Source organism: Pseudorasbora parva, chromosome 2 (genome assembly GCF_024679245.1).
Source record: "Pseudorasbora parva isolate DD20220531a chromosome 2, ASM2467924v1, whole genome shotgun sequence".
Lineage (NCBI taxonomy): Eukaryota > Metazoa > Chordata > Actinopteri > Cypriniformes > Gobionidae > Pseudorasbora > Pseudorasbora parva.
In genome coordinates, this window is record NC_090173.1 from 31,480,631 (window position 1) to 31,496,526 (window position 15,896).

Here is a 15,896-nt window from a genome sequence, read left to right on the forward strand (position 1 = left end):
TTATGTATTTGTGCTGACTTCAAACTATATGAGAAGTGTGAATGAATGAATGATGAATATGCTCATTAAACTTTAGTATATTTGTCTGGAACTTATTACCTTGCTTTTCCAAGGTAATTTTATTACTGTACAATTTTGTACAGTAATATTCTTCTCTTTCACTTTAACAACTGACATTTAATATCGTTCATTTATTTATTTAGGGCTTTTAAAAAAGATGCAGACAGCAGTCCAGACATGAAGGCTGTTTCAAAAAAGCTAGAAAATTAATTTGTTCTGCCCCCCTAAGATTTTGACTAAATTTTAAGGCAGCAATGCAATCCCAAAATGAATTGAGTTGTGCTCAGCCAAAATAAATACATGAAAAATCCAGATGATGGATAAAGCAATGGAACTATTAAAAAACAGAATGATAGTGATTAAAAAATATAAATAGTTAAATAAACAAATACTTTTACAATTGTTTCCTAAAGGAAGAGTCCACACAAATATCACAATCCTGTCATTATTCACTCACACACACCAAAACAAACAGTTTGGATTCCCAACATTGTTCAAAATATATTTCTGTGTGTTCTGCAGAGTTTGGAGTGACATTAGGGCGTGTAAATAATAACAAATTGTGAATTTTTGGGGGGTGGACTATCCCTTTAAAATATTGTGTCATTCAAAATACTTTTTCTGTAGTAGATTTTGGAACAGCGCTAACACGCTGCAAGCTTGTGCACAACCAGTATGTCATGGATTAAGCCACCAAGTTTATTCAAAAGATTTCATTGCAGCCAGTGCGCAAACTAAAATGCCAGCTGATCATGATAAAATCACTGTTATGTTGTTAAAGTTACAAACAAAGAAAGATTCAAATGGAGTTACAGAGATTATATATACACAACCCTAATATAGATGTAGAGAGAGACAGGCCTGATGTTGCTGGGAATCTTTGGGCTCTATTGTCCACTTAAATGGACACCCAGACACTAACCACAAGCCACCCAGAAGTTTGGAATACAGGATAATACCTGATAGCTGGTGTCAGACCCATTAATAAGCAAATTTGCCATTTCTAAATATACCTCACACAAAGTTTGCGGCCCGCATGACTTTGACTGTGTGCCACCACCACAGATGAGGTGAAGATAAATAATCACGGGCAGATTCATTCTCTGTGAAAGCTTTCGCATGTATCCGTAAGAATGTGTTGTGGTGTAAATGACAAAGCGTACGAGTGTTTATCACTTTTATTGTGCTTAATAATACACTTTTGCAGTGTAACTCTACACACACACACACACACACACACACACACACACACACACACACACACACACACACACACACACACACACACACACACACACACACACACACACACCAAGTATTTCTTGTGGCACAGCACTCCATGTTTTAGCCCATGTACAGGTATGGCAGTCACTCTGACTGCACCTGTGATGGTGGTGCTGTGTTAGCGTTTCGCTCCACAGAGTATAGCATAAACAGTGGGAACACACACTGGACCACAGAAACATGGGGATTTTTTTACACTTTGTCTCTCAAATCAACTTTATAAAGTAGATTTTACTTGTTTGTTAAATTATATCGTAAAATGTAGTTTATCTGAAGTTTAGACAGACAGACAGACAGACAGACAGACAGACAGACAGACAGACAGACAGACAGACAGACAGACAGATAGATAGATAGGTAGATAGATAGATAGATAGATAGATAGATAGATAGATAGATAGATAGACAGATAGAGACAGACAGAGACAGACAGACAGACAGAGACAGAGACAGACAGACAGACAGACAGACAGACAGACAGACAGACAGATAGATAGATAGATAGATAGATAGATAGATAGATAGATAGATAGATAGATAGATAGATAGATAGATAGATAGATAGATAGATAGATAGATAGATAGATAGATAGATAGATAGATAGATAGATAGATAGATAGACTTCTCCATCCAGAAATATTCCTGCTTTCCAGTATCCTGCTGACACAGTCAGACAGGGACAATATTGGCGGTGCATTCTTCCATTTCAAAGATTTGCTTAAGAGTCTGCAGCAAGACGCCTTTAGCAAAAACAGACAAGCACAGCCCTGTCCTGCTCCAAGACATACAGAAAAATGAGACAACAAGAAAGGGGGAGAGGTTAAGGACAGACAGAAAGCTAATTGTGTTATTTTGACTCAACAATATGTATTACTGTTTAGTCACATTTTTATTCACAGTTACATTTTATATATATTTTTTTTTAAATCATTATTTTTAAAGAAATAATTCCTGTGATGGTAAAGCCAAATTTTCAGTATCATTACTCCAGTGTCATATGATCCTTCATAAATGATTCTATGGTGTTTTGAAGCATTTGATAAGATGTTTTTGAACATTTTTTATTATCAATGTTGAAAACACTTGTTCTTATGTAATATTTTTGTGGTAACCATTATTTTGATTCTTTAATTAATAGAAAGTGTATAAGAATGTTTTTTTTTTTTTAATGGAACATTTTATAATAAATGTATTTATTGTCACTTTATCAATTTAATGCATGCTTGCTAATTCAGAGTAATCATAATAATAAAAAGATCACTTTATAGTCCCTGTCTTTGTCCAGTATCTCAACCTTTACTTCCTATCCCATCATCTCGTCAATATTTTGATGCCCGTTTCTTTTCCTCTGCCAACCTGTCTGCCAGACGGTCCTGTGACAATGCCCATTTCACACAGGAATCCTTCCGCCCACCTTAAAAAAACACTGACCACATAACAGTGTTGATTTCCTTCATCACAGCATGTGCAGCCAAACAGACTACATCTAAAACGTGCATGACCAGCAGGTGAAAACAGAGTCGGTGTGAAAATATTTTAAAAGAGGAGGAAGGCAGTCCGAAAAGGATTCTCGTAAATACCTTTCAGTGTAGATATTAGTTACATTCATCCTCTGAAGACACTGAGCATGGCCTACTCTGAGGGTGGCTGCATGTGCCAGTGATGATATAGTGTCATGTTTCTGACCAGCTTCATGCTTAAAGATTTCTGTAGTTTTTACTGTGGATCTATTTAAAACCAAAGAAATCTTTACTACTGTTTATACACATATTCAACTGTGTTGAGTCTACATGTCTCCTTAGACTCAAAATCGTGCCAAGTTTACAGAAACAGGTGTATGCTAGATTAACCCGGAGAAGGCAAGAGAAAGAAATGTCATCTTCCATGCGAGTTTGGAAAATGGCTCATCATAGACAAACTCACATAGAAATCAAATGCTGGTACTTGTGTGGATACTTCTCGCTTGTGTTAAAACATGCTTTTTACCAGCTTCACTCCGCGTCTGTGTGTGTACATGCAGCAAGACGGCAATTCTTCCCACAAAAACATCGGGTCAGATCTCAGACGGACATCCTCAATGCCCGGCTACTGGCGGTCTGGGCAGCAGGATGACTTCATGCCTGGCACTAATGTCTGTTTGTATTGCAAATATGGAAGTTGTGCAGACAGCGATGTGCAGACGACTTTGTAGAATGAAATTCACACGTTTCGGTTACACAAACTCGTCGAAAGTATATGCACATATACAAGCACCTTTCACTTTTAGACTTCTACATTAAACAATTCTAATTTCACTAAAACATTTCACAGCTAGTTTCCATCACAAAGCTGCCATATATTGATTGCCAATTAGCTGGCCAATTTGTCTTTTACAGTTTTTTTTTGCCTGTATCAAAAGCAAAAGTTGCATGTGAACACGTCTTAAGGTTACTACTCTTGTTACAACATGTCTTTCAGATCCTATTCTCGGTTTATGATGGACAAATGGACACATTGCGAATAGAGAAAATACTCAGAACACAATTTCATGCTTCATGAAACTGCCCTGAAATATCACAAGAAGTGCAAAATTCCACTCAGGTGAGTTTTTTCAAGTGGGAGAAATTATGAATTGAAATGCCTATGAATAAACTCCTATATGGTATTATGATGAGTATAACTATCTCTGGAACAGAAGGGCCTGTTTCTTTTTTAAATAGCTACAAACAAGCTCACAAAGGAAAGGAACTTCTATTATTCAGATGGCAAGAGGATTAAAACGGGAACCACAAAATACATTTAAAAAACTAGCAAGATCATTAAACTAGCTTTAATAAAAGAAAAAGAAAGAGAAAACGGAAGGTAAATAGTAGCAAATATCAGTCACATTACTGTATAGTGCATATCTGGCCAAGGATTAACACCCAGTGTAAACACCAGTTTCTAAATTATAGAAAAAAACATTATAGATAGATTGTGTATGGTAGGCTAATGCGCAATATAACTTGATAAAGATTATTGTATATTGCATTTGGTAATAATTCTGATAAGCTACTATGACAATACATCCAACAATTAGGGCCTACAAGATTGTTCATTGATGTACTAATGCTGCTGCCAGAAAACTTCATCATTAAGTAAATATGATCAAAATTTACATACACAACAGGGAAACTAGTGAATAATTTGATTAGGCCTATACAAAATAAATGAATACATAAATAGGCCTAATCTGAAATAAAAACGTAATGTTACCTATAATTATGAAGTCTAATTAGGCCTACATTAAATAGCCTATTTATAGGCCTGCACGTTTAAAACATGTTACTTAGGCTACTAATCGGGGCTAGTAAATAAGCTAATCAGGTATTGCACGTTGTTTCTTAAATGGTCATTTAAATGGCCAAACAGCAAATGCAATCAAATTACGTGTTTAACTTATGAATATTAATAAGGACTTGACTTGGTGACATTACTTCACGCTCCCCAACGTCTAGTCACACAAAATAATATTCATAACATAAGTAAAGCGAACTTAAACGTGTCATCAAAGTGTCTCAAGTGAGACTCGCAAACTCGCGCTTGAGTGGTAGGGAGACATCAGAACTGCGGAACTAAACCGTTTGTCAAAAGAGAAGTGTAGTAGCCTACTGAACATGTGGAAACAACAAAAGAAAAACTGCCAGAATGAGGAGATAAGGTCACTCACTTTTGGTCACAGAGTCACGTACACACAAACACGAGAAGAATATAACTCATCTAGCTGTCAAATGAACAGCTACAATTAGCTACTCATTAACTAGCTACTTAATGATCTAATGTGGTGATTTTTTCTACATTTTTATATACAAACCAATACCCATGAGATGAAATAGTCCTACAATGAAAGACAGCTTGCTGTGTTTTCTTCTAACTTATAGACTACTCACAGCTCCCTCTATCTCGCCATTACGGATCTGCCCATGCACTTGACCAAATATAAACTTCATGATTCTTGGCAGACTGACAGATTTCAGCAGGGAGGAGTCTCATGGTTTAGGCCAGGACAGAGCAAAGGACAAACAGACAGAGGTGTAGAAAGAGAAAGTGGCTAACAACTGAGGAAAAAAGGACAAAAACACCTGACCACCCTCTTTGAAAGCAGAGAACGTAAGTGTCCTTTGCATTAGATGTATCATTTGAGCTGCTTTGTTCTGTTAGTGTTAGATATTAAGAGCACCGGAGGAGCATTTCATTCCATTAACAGCAGTGAAGCAACACATGACCCACAACTGAGAAGTTGTTTGTCCTTGTGCGCGGGATATGAGGCTGATCAAAATAATCTCATCTAAATGCATGAAAGTTTTTTTATATTAATGTTACATGTGCTAGTTTTTAAGGGGGGGTTAAGATATCAAATAGCATTCAGCATTGAAGGACAGGAGAAACTGCAGAGGCTTTTAAAGGGACGTGATAAGCAACAGGCCACAGCCTAGCTAATATTTGAAACCATACAAAAGTATTATTTTGTTCATTAATTTTATGTAACATAAATGTATTGAGAGACCATCAAAGTTTACATGGACATAATGGAGATGTATGTAGGTTTGGTCATTATTTGACCTTATACTTTTTTATCACCTTTCCTTTGAACTATCAAAACCACAGGCTAAATGTGCACACATTTTCTGCCATGCTTCCATTTTCACCTTTTTGATTAAGGTACTATAAAGGTTTATGTTAACAAATATCACTGACACTTTTCACACTTTACGATTTTGGCCATGACTGTTGACATTTTTGAAACAAGTGCAAAGCTTTCACATCTGACTTTTGCGTTACCTTGCTAGCAAAAAAATAATCTTTATAATTTTTTTATCTGTAATATTATGATTGTTTTATACAAAATGTTAAATTGATATCAGCAAGGATGCATTAAATTGAGTAGGCCTTATTAGATTCAAGATGACATTGGTTTATGTTTTTATAGCTTTCAGTTCCAAATGAGTGCAGTTCTTTTGAACTTAATATTTATCAAAGAATATTTTAAAAAAAAAATATCAAAGAAGAAAATTAAGCAGCACAACTGTTTTCATCTGATGATAAATGTTTCTCGAATAACAAATCATCACAGGAATAAATATCATTTTAAAATAGAAAACATGTTTCAAATTTCAAAACATTACTGTTTTCCCTTTATTTTTAATCAAATAAATGTAGTTGTAGGAAAGAGACATAACATATATTGCGCACCTGAGATCAAGATCTTCTCTGTAAGTCTTGAAAAAATGAATTCTTGCTTACTGTCTTTGCTTCAGAAATGGCGATGTCACCCACTGCTATGGTGGCCCGTCGGGCTCTCGCGGCTGCATCACAAGGGAGCCATGAAGGAGGAGGTTTGAGATAAAATAAAGTCTTTTCATTTACATTCCACTTGTAAAAATACTGACACGTAATAAGATCATATTATTAAACAAAAAAAGCACAATATTCAGTAATTTGGTTATAGGCCTATATTATGCTCATCAGCATTATGAGATGCAATGATTTGAATCAATTACAGCAAGGACCTGGAAGATCCTGTCCTTCGTGTTGGCCCTGCCAGGTGTGGGTGTCTGCATGGCAAACGTATACATGAAGATGCAGGCCCATTCCCATGATACCCCAGAGTTTGTGCCATACCCACACCTTCGCATCCGGACCAAGGTGCATACATTCTTCTATATATTCAGACTTCTCTCTCCCTGTGCAGCAGGGGCGTAGCACCAAATTTTGGGCCCTGGGTACAAACCATCTTGCTGGGCCCCCGTACCATGTATGTGTATGTATAGAAAACGGACTTCCCTGCCTTGGGCCCTGGTTACTCAGTACCCTTTATCCCCCCAGTCCCACGCCCCTGCTGTGCAGACAAAGAATAACATGTTGATGCCTTCATATTACATATTACAATTAGACATGCCATGAATTATTTCAAATAGCTTCATGCTTCTTTCTCAGCCATGGCCCTGGGGTGATGGGAATCACTCCCTCTTCCACAACTCTCATGCAAACGCTCTGCCCACCGGTTACGAGGGACCTCACCACTGAGCGCGACGCCACCTGCTGTCTGAACCGATGCCATTACACACAGTCTCCACTCAGCAGCGACCGACGGACAAGCTTTTAACATTTTAAAACAGAAATAAACAACTGTTTTTCACATGAATTAATTGTACGCACCTGAATAAGAGAAGTATCTGATCACAGATAGCTAAGCGTATTTTAAGAGTGATTACTTTAATCATAGCCTAATTGTAGATTCTTTATTGAGATTTGCCAGTTGCTAAAGGGAAGCTACACGGACAGCCCAAAAATAAATAAAAAGTCTGGACTGAAAAAAAAAAAAACCTTAAGAAATTGCTTAATCCAAAGAATCAGATTTCTTGAAGAATACAGACAACATTAAAGGGGTGATCAAATGAGAAATCAACTTTCCCTTGAGCTTTTGATACTTTGCAAGGTGATGGTAGGCCTAATATAAGAATGTCCTGAGATAGCAAGATAATCGTTTGTAAACAAGACACGGGTTGACACTGGATTTGAAGACATATTGAGATTAAAACACAGTGCACATGTGAGTAAAACATGTTTTTATATGTAATAGTATTGGATTTACAGATCGTACTGAGGTTAGGTTACTTTGAAAAGTAATGCATTACAATAGTGTAGGTCTAATTGAGTTACTTGGTTACTTCTTAAGAAAAGTAATGCGTTACATTACTTTTTCAAATGGGTTTGTTATTAATAATGCATTACTTTATTAGCTACTTGAAAAAGTAATCTGATTACTTAACTAAAGTTACTTATAATAAGTTACCCCAACACTGCTTATATCCACCGATCAGGCTGACCAAATAGTAAAAAAATAAATCATATTGCAGGTGGATTAGAGATAAATCATTGTTTGTTTGATAAATACATTTTGAGAGCCCTGTCAGAGAATTATTACGGTTGCTGGTTTCAAAACAATCCCTCCTGTGAACTGACAGAGGAGCAGAAGCTCATTAAATATGCAAATGTTCTCCAATACTAGCCATAGACATTTACTTCCATGTCTCCAGCACAGCATGGCCATCAAAACTCAGCATTCAGGAGAGAGCCACAAAACCAGTGTAGAAAATAGCCTATTGCTTATTAGTTATGATGTTTTTGACTACAAAAACTATGTAAACATAATAAGTTGACCTTGGACAATAAAAAAGCCAGTTCACGACACCTTTAATGCAGACTCAGAGCTCATTTATTGAGAACCATCCTCTGCCTTCTACCAACACTTGGCCGTTTCCATTATTCAATTCAATTTTTCATATATACAGAAAAAAATTATGATAGCACTCCAACAAACATCATATACAAATCCAGATTTCTATACAAAAAGAAAAATATAGCAAACATAAACAGCTCTTTCTCTATGACGTTATCTTATTCACATAACATACTGTACAAGATCACATGCTATTACTTGATGCACTATGATGAATGTGGCATCAGCATTAAACCCTTTTGGCAAAATAAGATGAAAAAGTGAAAGATAAACAAAAAACAACTTCTAAATAAAAAACTAAATACTTGGTCATTCTACTCCATATACAAACACGTCTTGGAAAAGAAACGTGAGGAAGAAAGTATTAGGAATTAGAATCTTCTAAATATTTTTCTAAATTTTTGATAGCTACTTGCTAACTAAAATTTAACAAGAAAGATTTTTGTTATTCCATCTTGTCCCAAATGCCCCAGGAATCTAGGAATTCCCAATCCCTTTCTATATTGTGTGTGCATCAAAGCAGCTACTAAATTTGATTACACCGACGATTTATTACATTCATTTCACTATCCACTACTGTTTGTCCTCTAGCTGAGGGCTGTTTTGACAAGGTTTAAGATGTCCTGCCTCAGCCCTTTGGTGCAGTCCGCCTCACGCGCCAAGCGCAGGAAGCAATCAGCGGACAGAGAGGGGGGAAGGGGTGCAGGATGGAGCCCCTGTGGTTGCAGCAGTATAGATAGACAAGCCTGGCCCAGTCGCAGGTAAGAGTAGCGCTGTGAGAACCAGTACACTTGTGGCAACAGAGACCTCAGCCAAGCTCCTTTAGTGTCACTGTCTGAAGAATTTGATGATGAAGGAACTTGTTTGGAGCTCTGAGAGGGTTTAGAATGTTGTTTGAAACACTTTGACGCTTCAGTTTTCAACTGTGGTGATCCTTCAGGACTCTTGCAGACTGAACCCACATCCATTCTGCTGGTCGCTGTAGTGTTATCATTTGAACAGCAACGTTTGCTCAGGCTCCTTAGGACAGAATAGAGAAGACCGACACACAGGTCCTCAGCTGCACTTTGTAAACCAGGGACTAAAAACCTACAAGCCCCAATCATCATTTCGGCATATGGTGTTTTCTGAAATTCCTTCTCTTCTGCCAAGCATGATTCAAACTTGTCTTGTGGTCTACCCAGCCCAGCAGAGACTAGAGAGGCCAAAACAAGACAATTTGTTTCTTGCTTTGACATATGGTCTTTGTTTTCATCAGTCAAACGACATCCATGCAGGTAGTGGAGAACTGGTAACAGCATCCCACTGTTTACATCCTTGATCTGGATGGCCTCACCTTTAGCTTTCTGTGCCTCCCCAAACCCTCCCATTAACAGGGCTCTGAAATAATCAGACCCGACCTCATTGGCACCCTCTTTCCCAGTGACAGCCTCATGATTGGCTAGAAGAAGGGTTCCATCATCAAGAAGGAAAGTTAGGTCATGAGTTGCTTTTAGGTAGGGGCACAAACAGTTCTGTTGCGGTTGAGATTTATCTAGAACTTGGGTTGTTTCCATTCTGGAATCTATGCTAAAACTCTTTATGTCCTCCTTGGAAACCGACAGCAGATTGGAGAGGCATCCAATCAGGAGAGAGACGTACAGGAGTTTAAATCTGAAAGAGGACACTTGCTCAAGAGGATGCAACCAGCCAGCAAGAAACGTCCTACATTTGTCAGACTGTCCAGCTTCATTATCATCATCATCATCACCACTGTGACAGCCAATCAGTTCAAGAGCTGCTGCCAGCCCGCCACTATCCAGCAGCAGCTTCTTCAAAAGAACTCTGTTGCTGGAGGAGGAAAAAAAGGAGGTCAAATCAACAACACAAAATGCAATTCATACATTCATTGACTTGAATACACCTCTTCCATGATGAGCATGTTTTTAATTATGGCGTGAAAATTTATTTGGTATTCAAAAATCTGTCAGTGCAACTGCCTTTCTGGTGAAAAACTGTTTTGCAAAGAATTGTCTACCAATCAGAGAAATAAAACTAGAAAAATCACTCCAAAAGAACCCTTTAGCACTATAAAGCATAATAAATGAATCAGTCAGTTGTCAATACTCCTATATATGCACAATAAACATCAATATTGATATATAAATAAATATTTTTCATTCGCTTTTATTCTGAATGTCATTTGCAGTGCTTCATGCAAATTCTTTCATTAAAGTTTTTAAGTACTGTCTTGTACTTTCACATTTTTTTATGCTTCAAATGAAATTTTTATATAAATGTTTTTATGCACCTTTTAGCAGGTTGGTTTGGTTTAATGCTTATAATTAATTAACAAAGATGGTTTTAAATTCCTATGGGAAAAATACTTCCGAAACCAAGGCCACAATAAATGTGCCTGGGCTCTGTGGCACTCTACAGTTCATGACATAATAATAATAATATTAAAAACATGCTTTAAAACTATTTGAAAACAAATTGACACACCCATTTGTCGTTGGCCCGCACTTATTAGACTATAAAAGGATTTTGTTTTTTAAATCAATAATTCATACCTGTTAATCAGAGGGAGAGAAAGAACACAGTACAGTTTGTCAGATTCGGCACCTGACAGCATGATATGTGTAAGAACTCCAGAGCCGAATCCAGACTCACTCTGGACCCTCAGATTACTGAGCAGACATAAACCTGAGGAGCCAGAAAACATATTAGCTTCAACTGAACAGCAGTCCTCTTATAATATGCATCAATACCATATATTAAAAAGTCACAAACCTAGTTGTGTGATTTTGCCTTTGACCTTTTCTGATTGTCTGTCTATTCCTCCGTTGCAACCCCCAATCTCCTCTCCTCTCACACACAGTCTCTGTCTGATCAGAGCCACGGCTCCAGTTCTAACCAAAGCCTGCAAGCAGTTTGGGTTGCAGCTGAGTCGCCCTAGCATCCGAAAGCACCGCCCGCTGGGGTCATGGTGCTGGGTGAGGTAGTACAACAGCCCGGAGAAAACATTTGTGTTGATGAGCGCTGTGCTGGGGTCTGAGGCATGGGAGAAGCGTGACAGGAGCAGAAAAATGGGGGATTCTGGGGCCCAGGCCTCAGGGTGATAAGGGTGATGATAGACTGGGGTTTTTGATATCACAGGGGGGCTCTCCAGGGCAACCACACCATAGCAAGAGGAGGATGCAGAAGAGGTTGAAGATGCACGGAGTCTCTTTCTGGGGGGAGAGGAGATTTTGAGGGGAGGTGAGGGGGTAATGGAAGACTTTGTCACTGAAGACGGTTGCTCAGATTGAGGAGTGGAGGTACAGGAAGGCTGTAAAGAGGAAGGTGACCCTGGTATGTTTCGAGGAGAAACTGGAGTGGAGGTGGAGGTGGAAGAAGACAGTCGGATGGGTTTAGAGCGGGAGGAGGGAGAAAAGTGGGGAGGACGCAAGGTCGTGGTTTGGGAAAGCTCAGAACAATGTGTAAGTGGTGATGATGAGACGGAGGATTGAGGGCTGCCACTAAACACTTCAGATCCACTAGGAGATTCAGTCAGCTCACCCTCAGATGAGATCAGACCCTCAGATACCAGCCAAGACCTGGACAAAGAAAATCATTTTTTCCATATAACGCATACATAAATGTGAATAACAACCATTTAAAATATCACTATAAAGGGTCAAAGTGCCAAGTGTAAAAATGATAAGAGTGGAAATGTTCCCATATCCTCATGCCTGAAACAATAATTATCACAAGAAAAAAATAACATCAAGATAATAAGTTTGAAGAAAAATGCTAGAATCTAGAAAATGAATGTCAGATTTTCACAATAAGAGTTCACAATAGTTTCATAAGCGTTTCACAATAACAGTTTTACATGTTGATACAATTGTTTAAAATAATATATAGATATTCCATTCTCATCAACTAAAAAATGTATTTAATAATTATGTTGATTAAAATAAAATGCTATTTTATTCAGGAAAATAACTAATATGAAAAATATTGTATTAAATTAGCACATTACTACAAATGGGCAGTATTAGTCTGAGATTTGTCAATTCGTCATTTTGACAGGGATGTTCATGTGTAAAATGATCACTGCATATATGCAAAGCTTTGTGCTCTCTGCTTTTGGTAAAGCTATAAAGAACTGACCTGAGGCTCAGGAAGCTGGAGGATCCTGACGTCTGGTCTTTATTCACATCTTCCCTCTTGTTCCCTTCAAGGGCTGAGAAGTCAAATGATTCAAAACACGAGGTCATCAGTTCAGTGCATGGAAAGCTAGACGACAGGCTAGTGTCCATCTTTCCTGGGGTCAGTTCTTCTCCATGAGCAAGCTCCACCAACCGCTTGATCAGCAGCGGCACCAACCCAAGCTCCTGCAGCTGTTCAAGAGCCGATTCATCGTAGACAAAGTCCACGCAAGCTAGAAAAGCGAAACGAGTGAGAGGGTGGTTTTGATGGGCGGATAAAAAGCTGATCAGCACCTCCAGTCCCCCACTCTCCTTTATTTTAGCCCTGTTCACAGCCTCTCTGCAGCACAGGCACAGGGCCTTGAAAAACACTCCCGATTTCAGAGGGTCCTTCTTCACCTCCTCTACGAACTTCTGAATGACTCCCAATGAGCCAACCAGCGGCCTCAGACAGCCTTGAGAGCACAGGTTAGCCAGAGTCTTCAAAGCTAGCTCTTCCAAAGGCCGACCACATTCTCCTGAGGCCAGGACCCCCAGCTGAGTCAATGCGCCAGACCTGGACATCTCCCTGGCGCACTCAGCACTGCAACCTCTGGTCAGCTCATGAAGGGCTCGAAGAGAAGCCCGTCTCAAACCTAAAGGGTACTCTGGAGCAATGAACAAAGCAAGCGATGGAAGAGCCCCTTGTGAAAGCAGCAGGAGTCGGTTCGCTGGAGTGTCAGAAAGATAAATGAGTGCCCGGGCAGCAGATTGGAGACATTCCACCTTAGGAGCACAGAGTTCAGGAGTTGGAGTAAGTGAAGAGGGAGAGGATGGAGGTGGAGAGAGAGAGAGGCAGAGCAGGAGAAGTGGAACACCACCTGAGTGAGAGAGACAGAAATATAATGATTTTATGGTTCAGAGAATAGAAGTAGTTCAGTTCTAAGAAATAACAGTTAAAAACCATGCATGCTCTGTTGCACGTACACAGAAAAAAACTAATGCACAGCTGTTTGAGGCCTATATATCCTTTTATATCCTTATGAAAAATAAAGTCTTAAAATATAAAGCAAGACAAAAACTTTGTAAAACTTAACACTTCATATCAGATTAATGATCAATGCTATTTATCTGATGTAAGAAAGACAGAATATATGATTATTTTAGTGCTTTACAGTCTGTGACTGTAAATAAAAATAAAGACAGAATAAATTATTTTAGTGCTTTACAGTCTGTGACTGTAAATGAATGAATGAATGAATGAATGAATGAATGATATTCTAATAAACCCTGGCTGGAGGTCCTGGGACTAACCTGCAGAGTGGACCTCAGCAGAACCCTCCGGGTCCATGGCAAGATTTCCCAGAGCTCGTGCTGCTCGATTTTGCAAAGTCTCCACGGAGACATTCCTCTTGAGGACATCCACTACAAAAATTAAAGATCACAGAGTGAGCAGAGCACAAAAAATGTACACTCACAATGACAGTGATCGACACAAACAAACCGATCTGAAGTCACATGATATGACAGTAAACCTGGGCAACAACAATGAGAAAATTTCATATAAATTAGCAGCATTTTTTAAATGCAATATTTCCCTCTCTAAAAGAAAATGAAGTTTTCGTAGGCAGCACGTGGGAAGCCGTGCTCTGTAAAATGCACTGAGAAACCTCGATTTCTTTCTTTGCGCATGCCTTTGGGTGGGCATTATACATATATTTTACATTATGATGTGGACCCTTAAGGAAGTAATATCTAGACTTTGTTTGAAACAGTTTAGGCAGGTCTGGATCAGTTTCCTCTGTTAGATACAATCAATCCCTTTGTGGGACACTATGAGCGACTTACCAACAACAGATATGCCATCAAGCTTTCTTACCTATAAGAAAAAAACAACAATCAGAAAACATTAATCAAAAGAATAAAAGCAGCATATATAAACCAATGCATGCTTTAAACATTAGAGCAAAATTCTGTCAACATCAGCATGTTTCTTACTTCTACTCTTGTCCCCCTTTCAGTGCAGCAGTTGGCCAGTATGCTAAGTGCCAGGTCCAGAAACTTTCTGGAGCTGTCTGGTCGCCTGAGGAGATCCAGCAAAGGAGGGAGTCCTCCTCGTGACTGGTAGCGAGCTATCCTACTGCCACCACCTTTGATGTGCTGTGTCCGAATGGCCACCAGTGCCCTCCATTGACCAGCTTTGAGTCTCTTGTCTGCATCCCTGGCTTTGCCTCCTCCAGTGATGGGTTTATTGTCAGCTCCTGTCAGTCCACTGCTGGAACTGCCTGCTAATGTGCTCGTTTTGGACAGCTGAGCCAAACACCAGGTCAGAGAGGATTCTGGGAGAGCGGCGGATGCCTCCAATGTGCTGTTTGAACTTTTCGAATTTCGTTTAATTCCTTGTTCTAAAGGTGTAGACATGATGAATAAGGAGCCCAGAACAACCTCCCCACCACCACCACCCCCTCTTTTGTAACTTATCTTTTACTTCTCAATATTTTAGGAATATTGTATAACAATATTTCAGTGAATTTAAATAAGTTTGCTACAATACCAAACACGTGTTTCAATTTAAAAGAAGAACGAAAAATAAATAAAATAAAAGAACACAGGAAAAATGCAGAAATATCCTATGACCGAAACATTTCATCCACAGAGAAACAAACATTTGAAAACTACAACTACCATGTTCACCAAACAAAGCAAGCCCAAAGCAATGGCTTCTGGGAAAAGAAGTCTTTTAACCGTGCGATATATTTCATTAAGGCCTACAATGGGTGGTAGGCCACAAAAAATAAAAAACAGTGAAAGTGCTGCCTGAAAGTAATCTATTTGGGTGTATTTTGATGTTTCGATGAAGAGTGAGAAGGCTTCGTTAACTGTTCATCTTACTCACGTCAAATTTCCTACGCGCTACAAAGCGCAATCTCCTCAGATTTGCACAGGCGCCATCTTTTAGTAGAGCGACAAACAGGAGGGGTTTTGAGAAAGGGGGGTCTGTTTGCAGACTCGACCTCTTTAAAGCATATGGGAGTTGTAGTTTCAGGACAACTCAATAGATGCCTTTATATAATACTTGAGACACGGAACAATAAAAACGGAATTCATTCATGTGCAGATATTAATTGTATCATAA

The 15,896-nt window shown here is 38.8% G+C and overlaps 2 protein-coding genes across 2 annotated transcripts; one reads left to right on the top strand and one right to left on the bottom strand.

Annotated features, from left to right (window-relative positions):
- The first annotated feature begins 5,315 nt into the window (after positions 1-5,315).
- cox6a2 (cytochrome c oxidase subunit 6A2) lies at positions 5,316-7,508 on the top strand. The gene is made up of 4 exons (XM_067415699.1): positions 5,316-5,473; positions 6,622-6,699; positions 6,867-7,009; positions 7,301-7,508. The coding sequence occupies exons 2-4, from the start codon at positions 6,624-6,626 to the stop codon at positions 7,388-7,390; spliced, it is 309 nt and encodes a 102-aa protein (XP_067271800.1). The 5' UTR covers positions 5,316-5,473; positions 6,622-6,623; the 3' UTR covers positions 7,391-7,508.
- A 141-nt stretch (positions 7,509-7,649) lies between these two features.
- armc5 (armadillo repeat containing 5) lies at positions 7,650-15,887 on the bottom strand. Its single transcript, XM_067415675.1, has 7 exons — positions 14,759-15,887; positions 14,609-14,639; positions 14,075-14,185; positions 12,744-13,641; positions 11,379-12,184; positions 11,159-11,291; positions 7,650-10,436 (listed from the first exon to the last, which is right to left on the bottom strand). Exons 1-7 carry the CDS (start codon positions 15,179-15,181, stop codon positions 9,194-9,196), a joined length of 3,645 nt encoding a protein of 1,214 aa, XP_067271776.1. The 5' UTR covers positions 15,182-15,887; the 3' UTR covers positions 7,650-9,193.
- Between the last annotated feature and the right edge of the window lie 9 nt (positions 15,888-15,896).

Coding starts and splice junctions, on each gene's coding strand:
- armc5 (XM_067415675.1), bottom strand. CDS start 15,181: ATGTCTACACCTTTAGAACAAGGAATTAAACGAAATTCGAAAAGTTCA. Junction 14,640..14,758: donor AAAGGGGGACAAGAGTAGAA/GTAAGAAACATG, acceptor TTTTTCTTATAG/GTAAGAAAGCTTGATGGCAT. Junction 14,186..14,608: donor TGATGGCATATCTGTTGTTG/GTAAGTCGCTCA, acceptor TAATTTTTGTAG/TGGATGTCCTCAAGAGGAAT.
- cox6a2 (XM_067415699.1), top strand. CDS start 6,624: ATGGCGATGTCACCCACTGCTATGGTGGCCCGTCGGGCTCTCGCGGCT. Junction 6,700..6,866: donor AGGGAGCCATGAAGGAGGAG/GTTTGAGATAAA, acceptor AATCAATTACAG/CAAGGACCTGGAAGATCCTG. Junction 7,010..7,300: donor ACCTTCGCATCCGGACCAAG/GTGCATACATTC, acceptor CTTCTTTCTCAG/CCATGGCCCTGGGGTGATGG.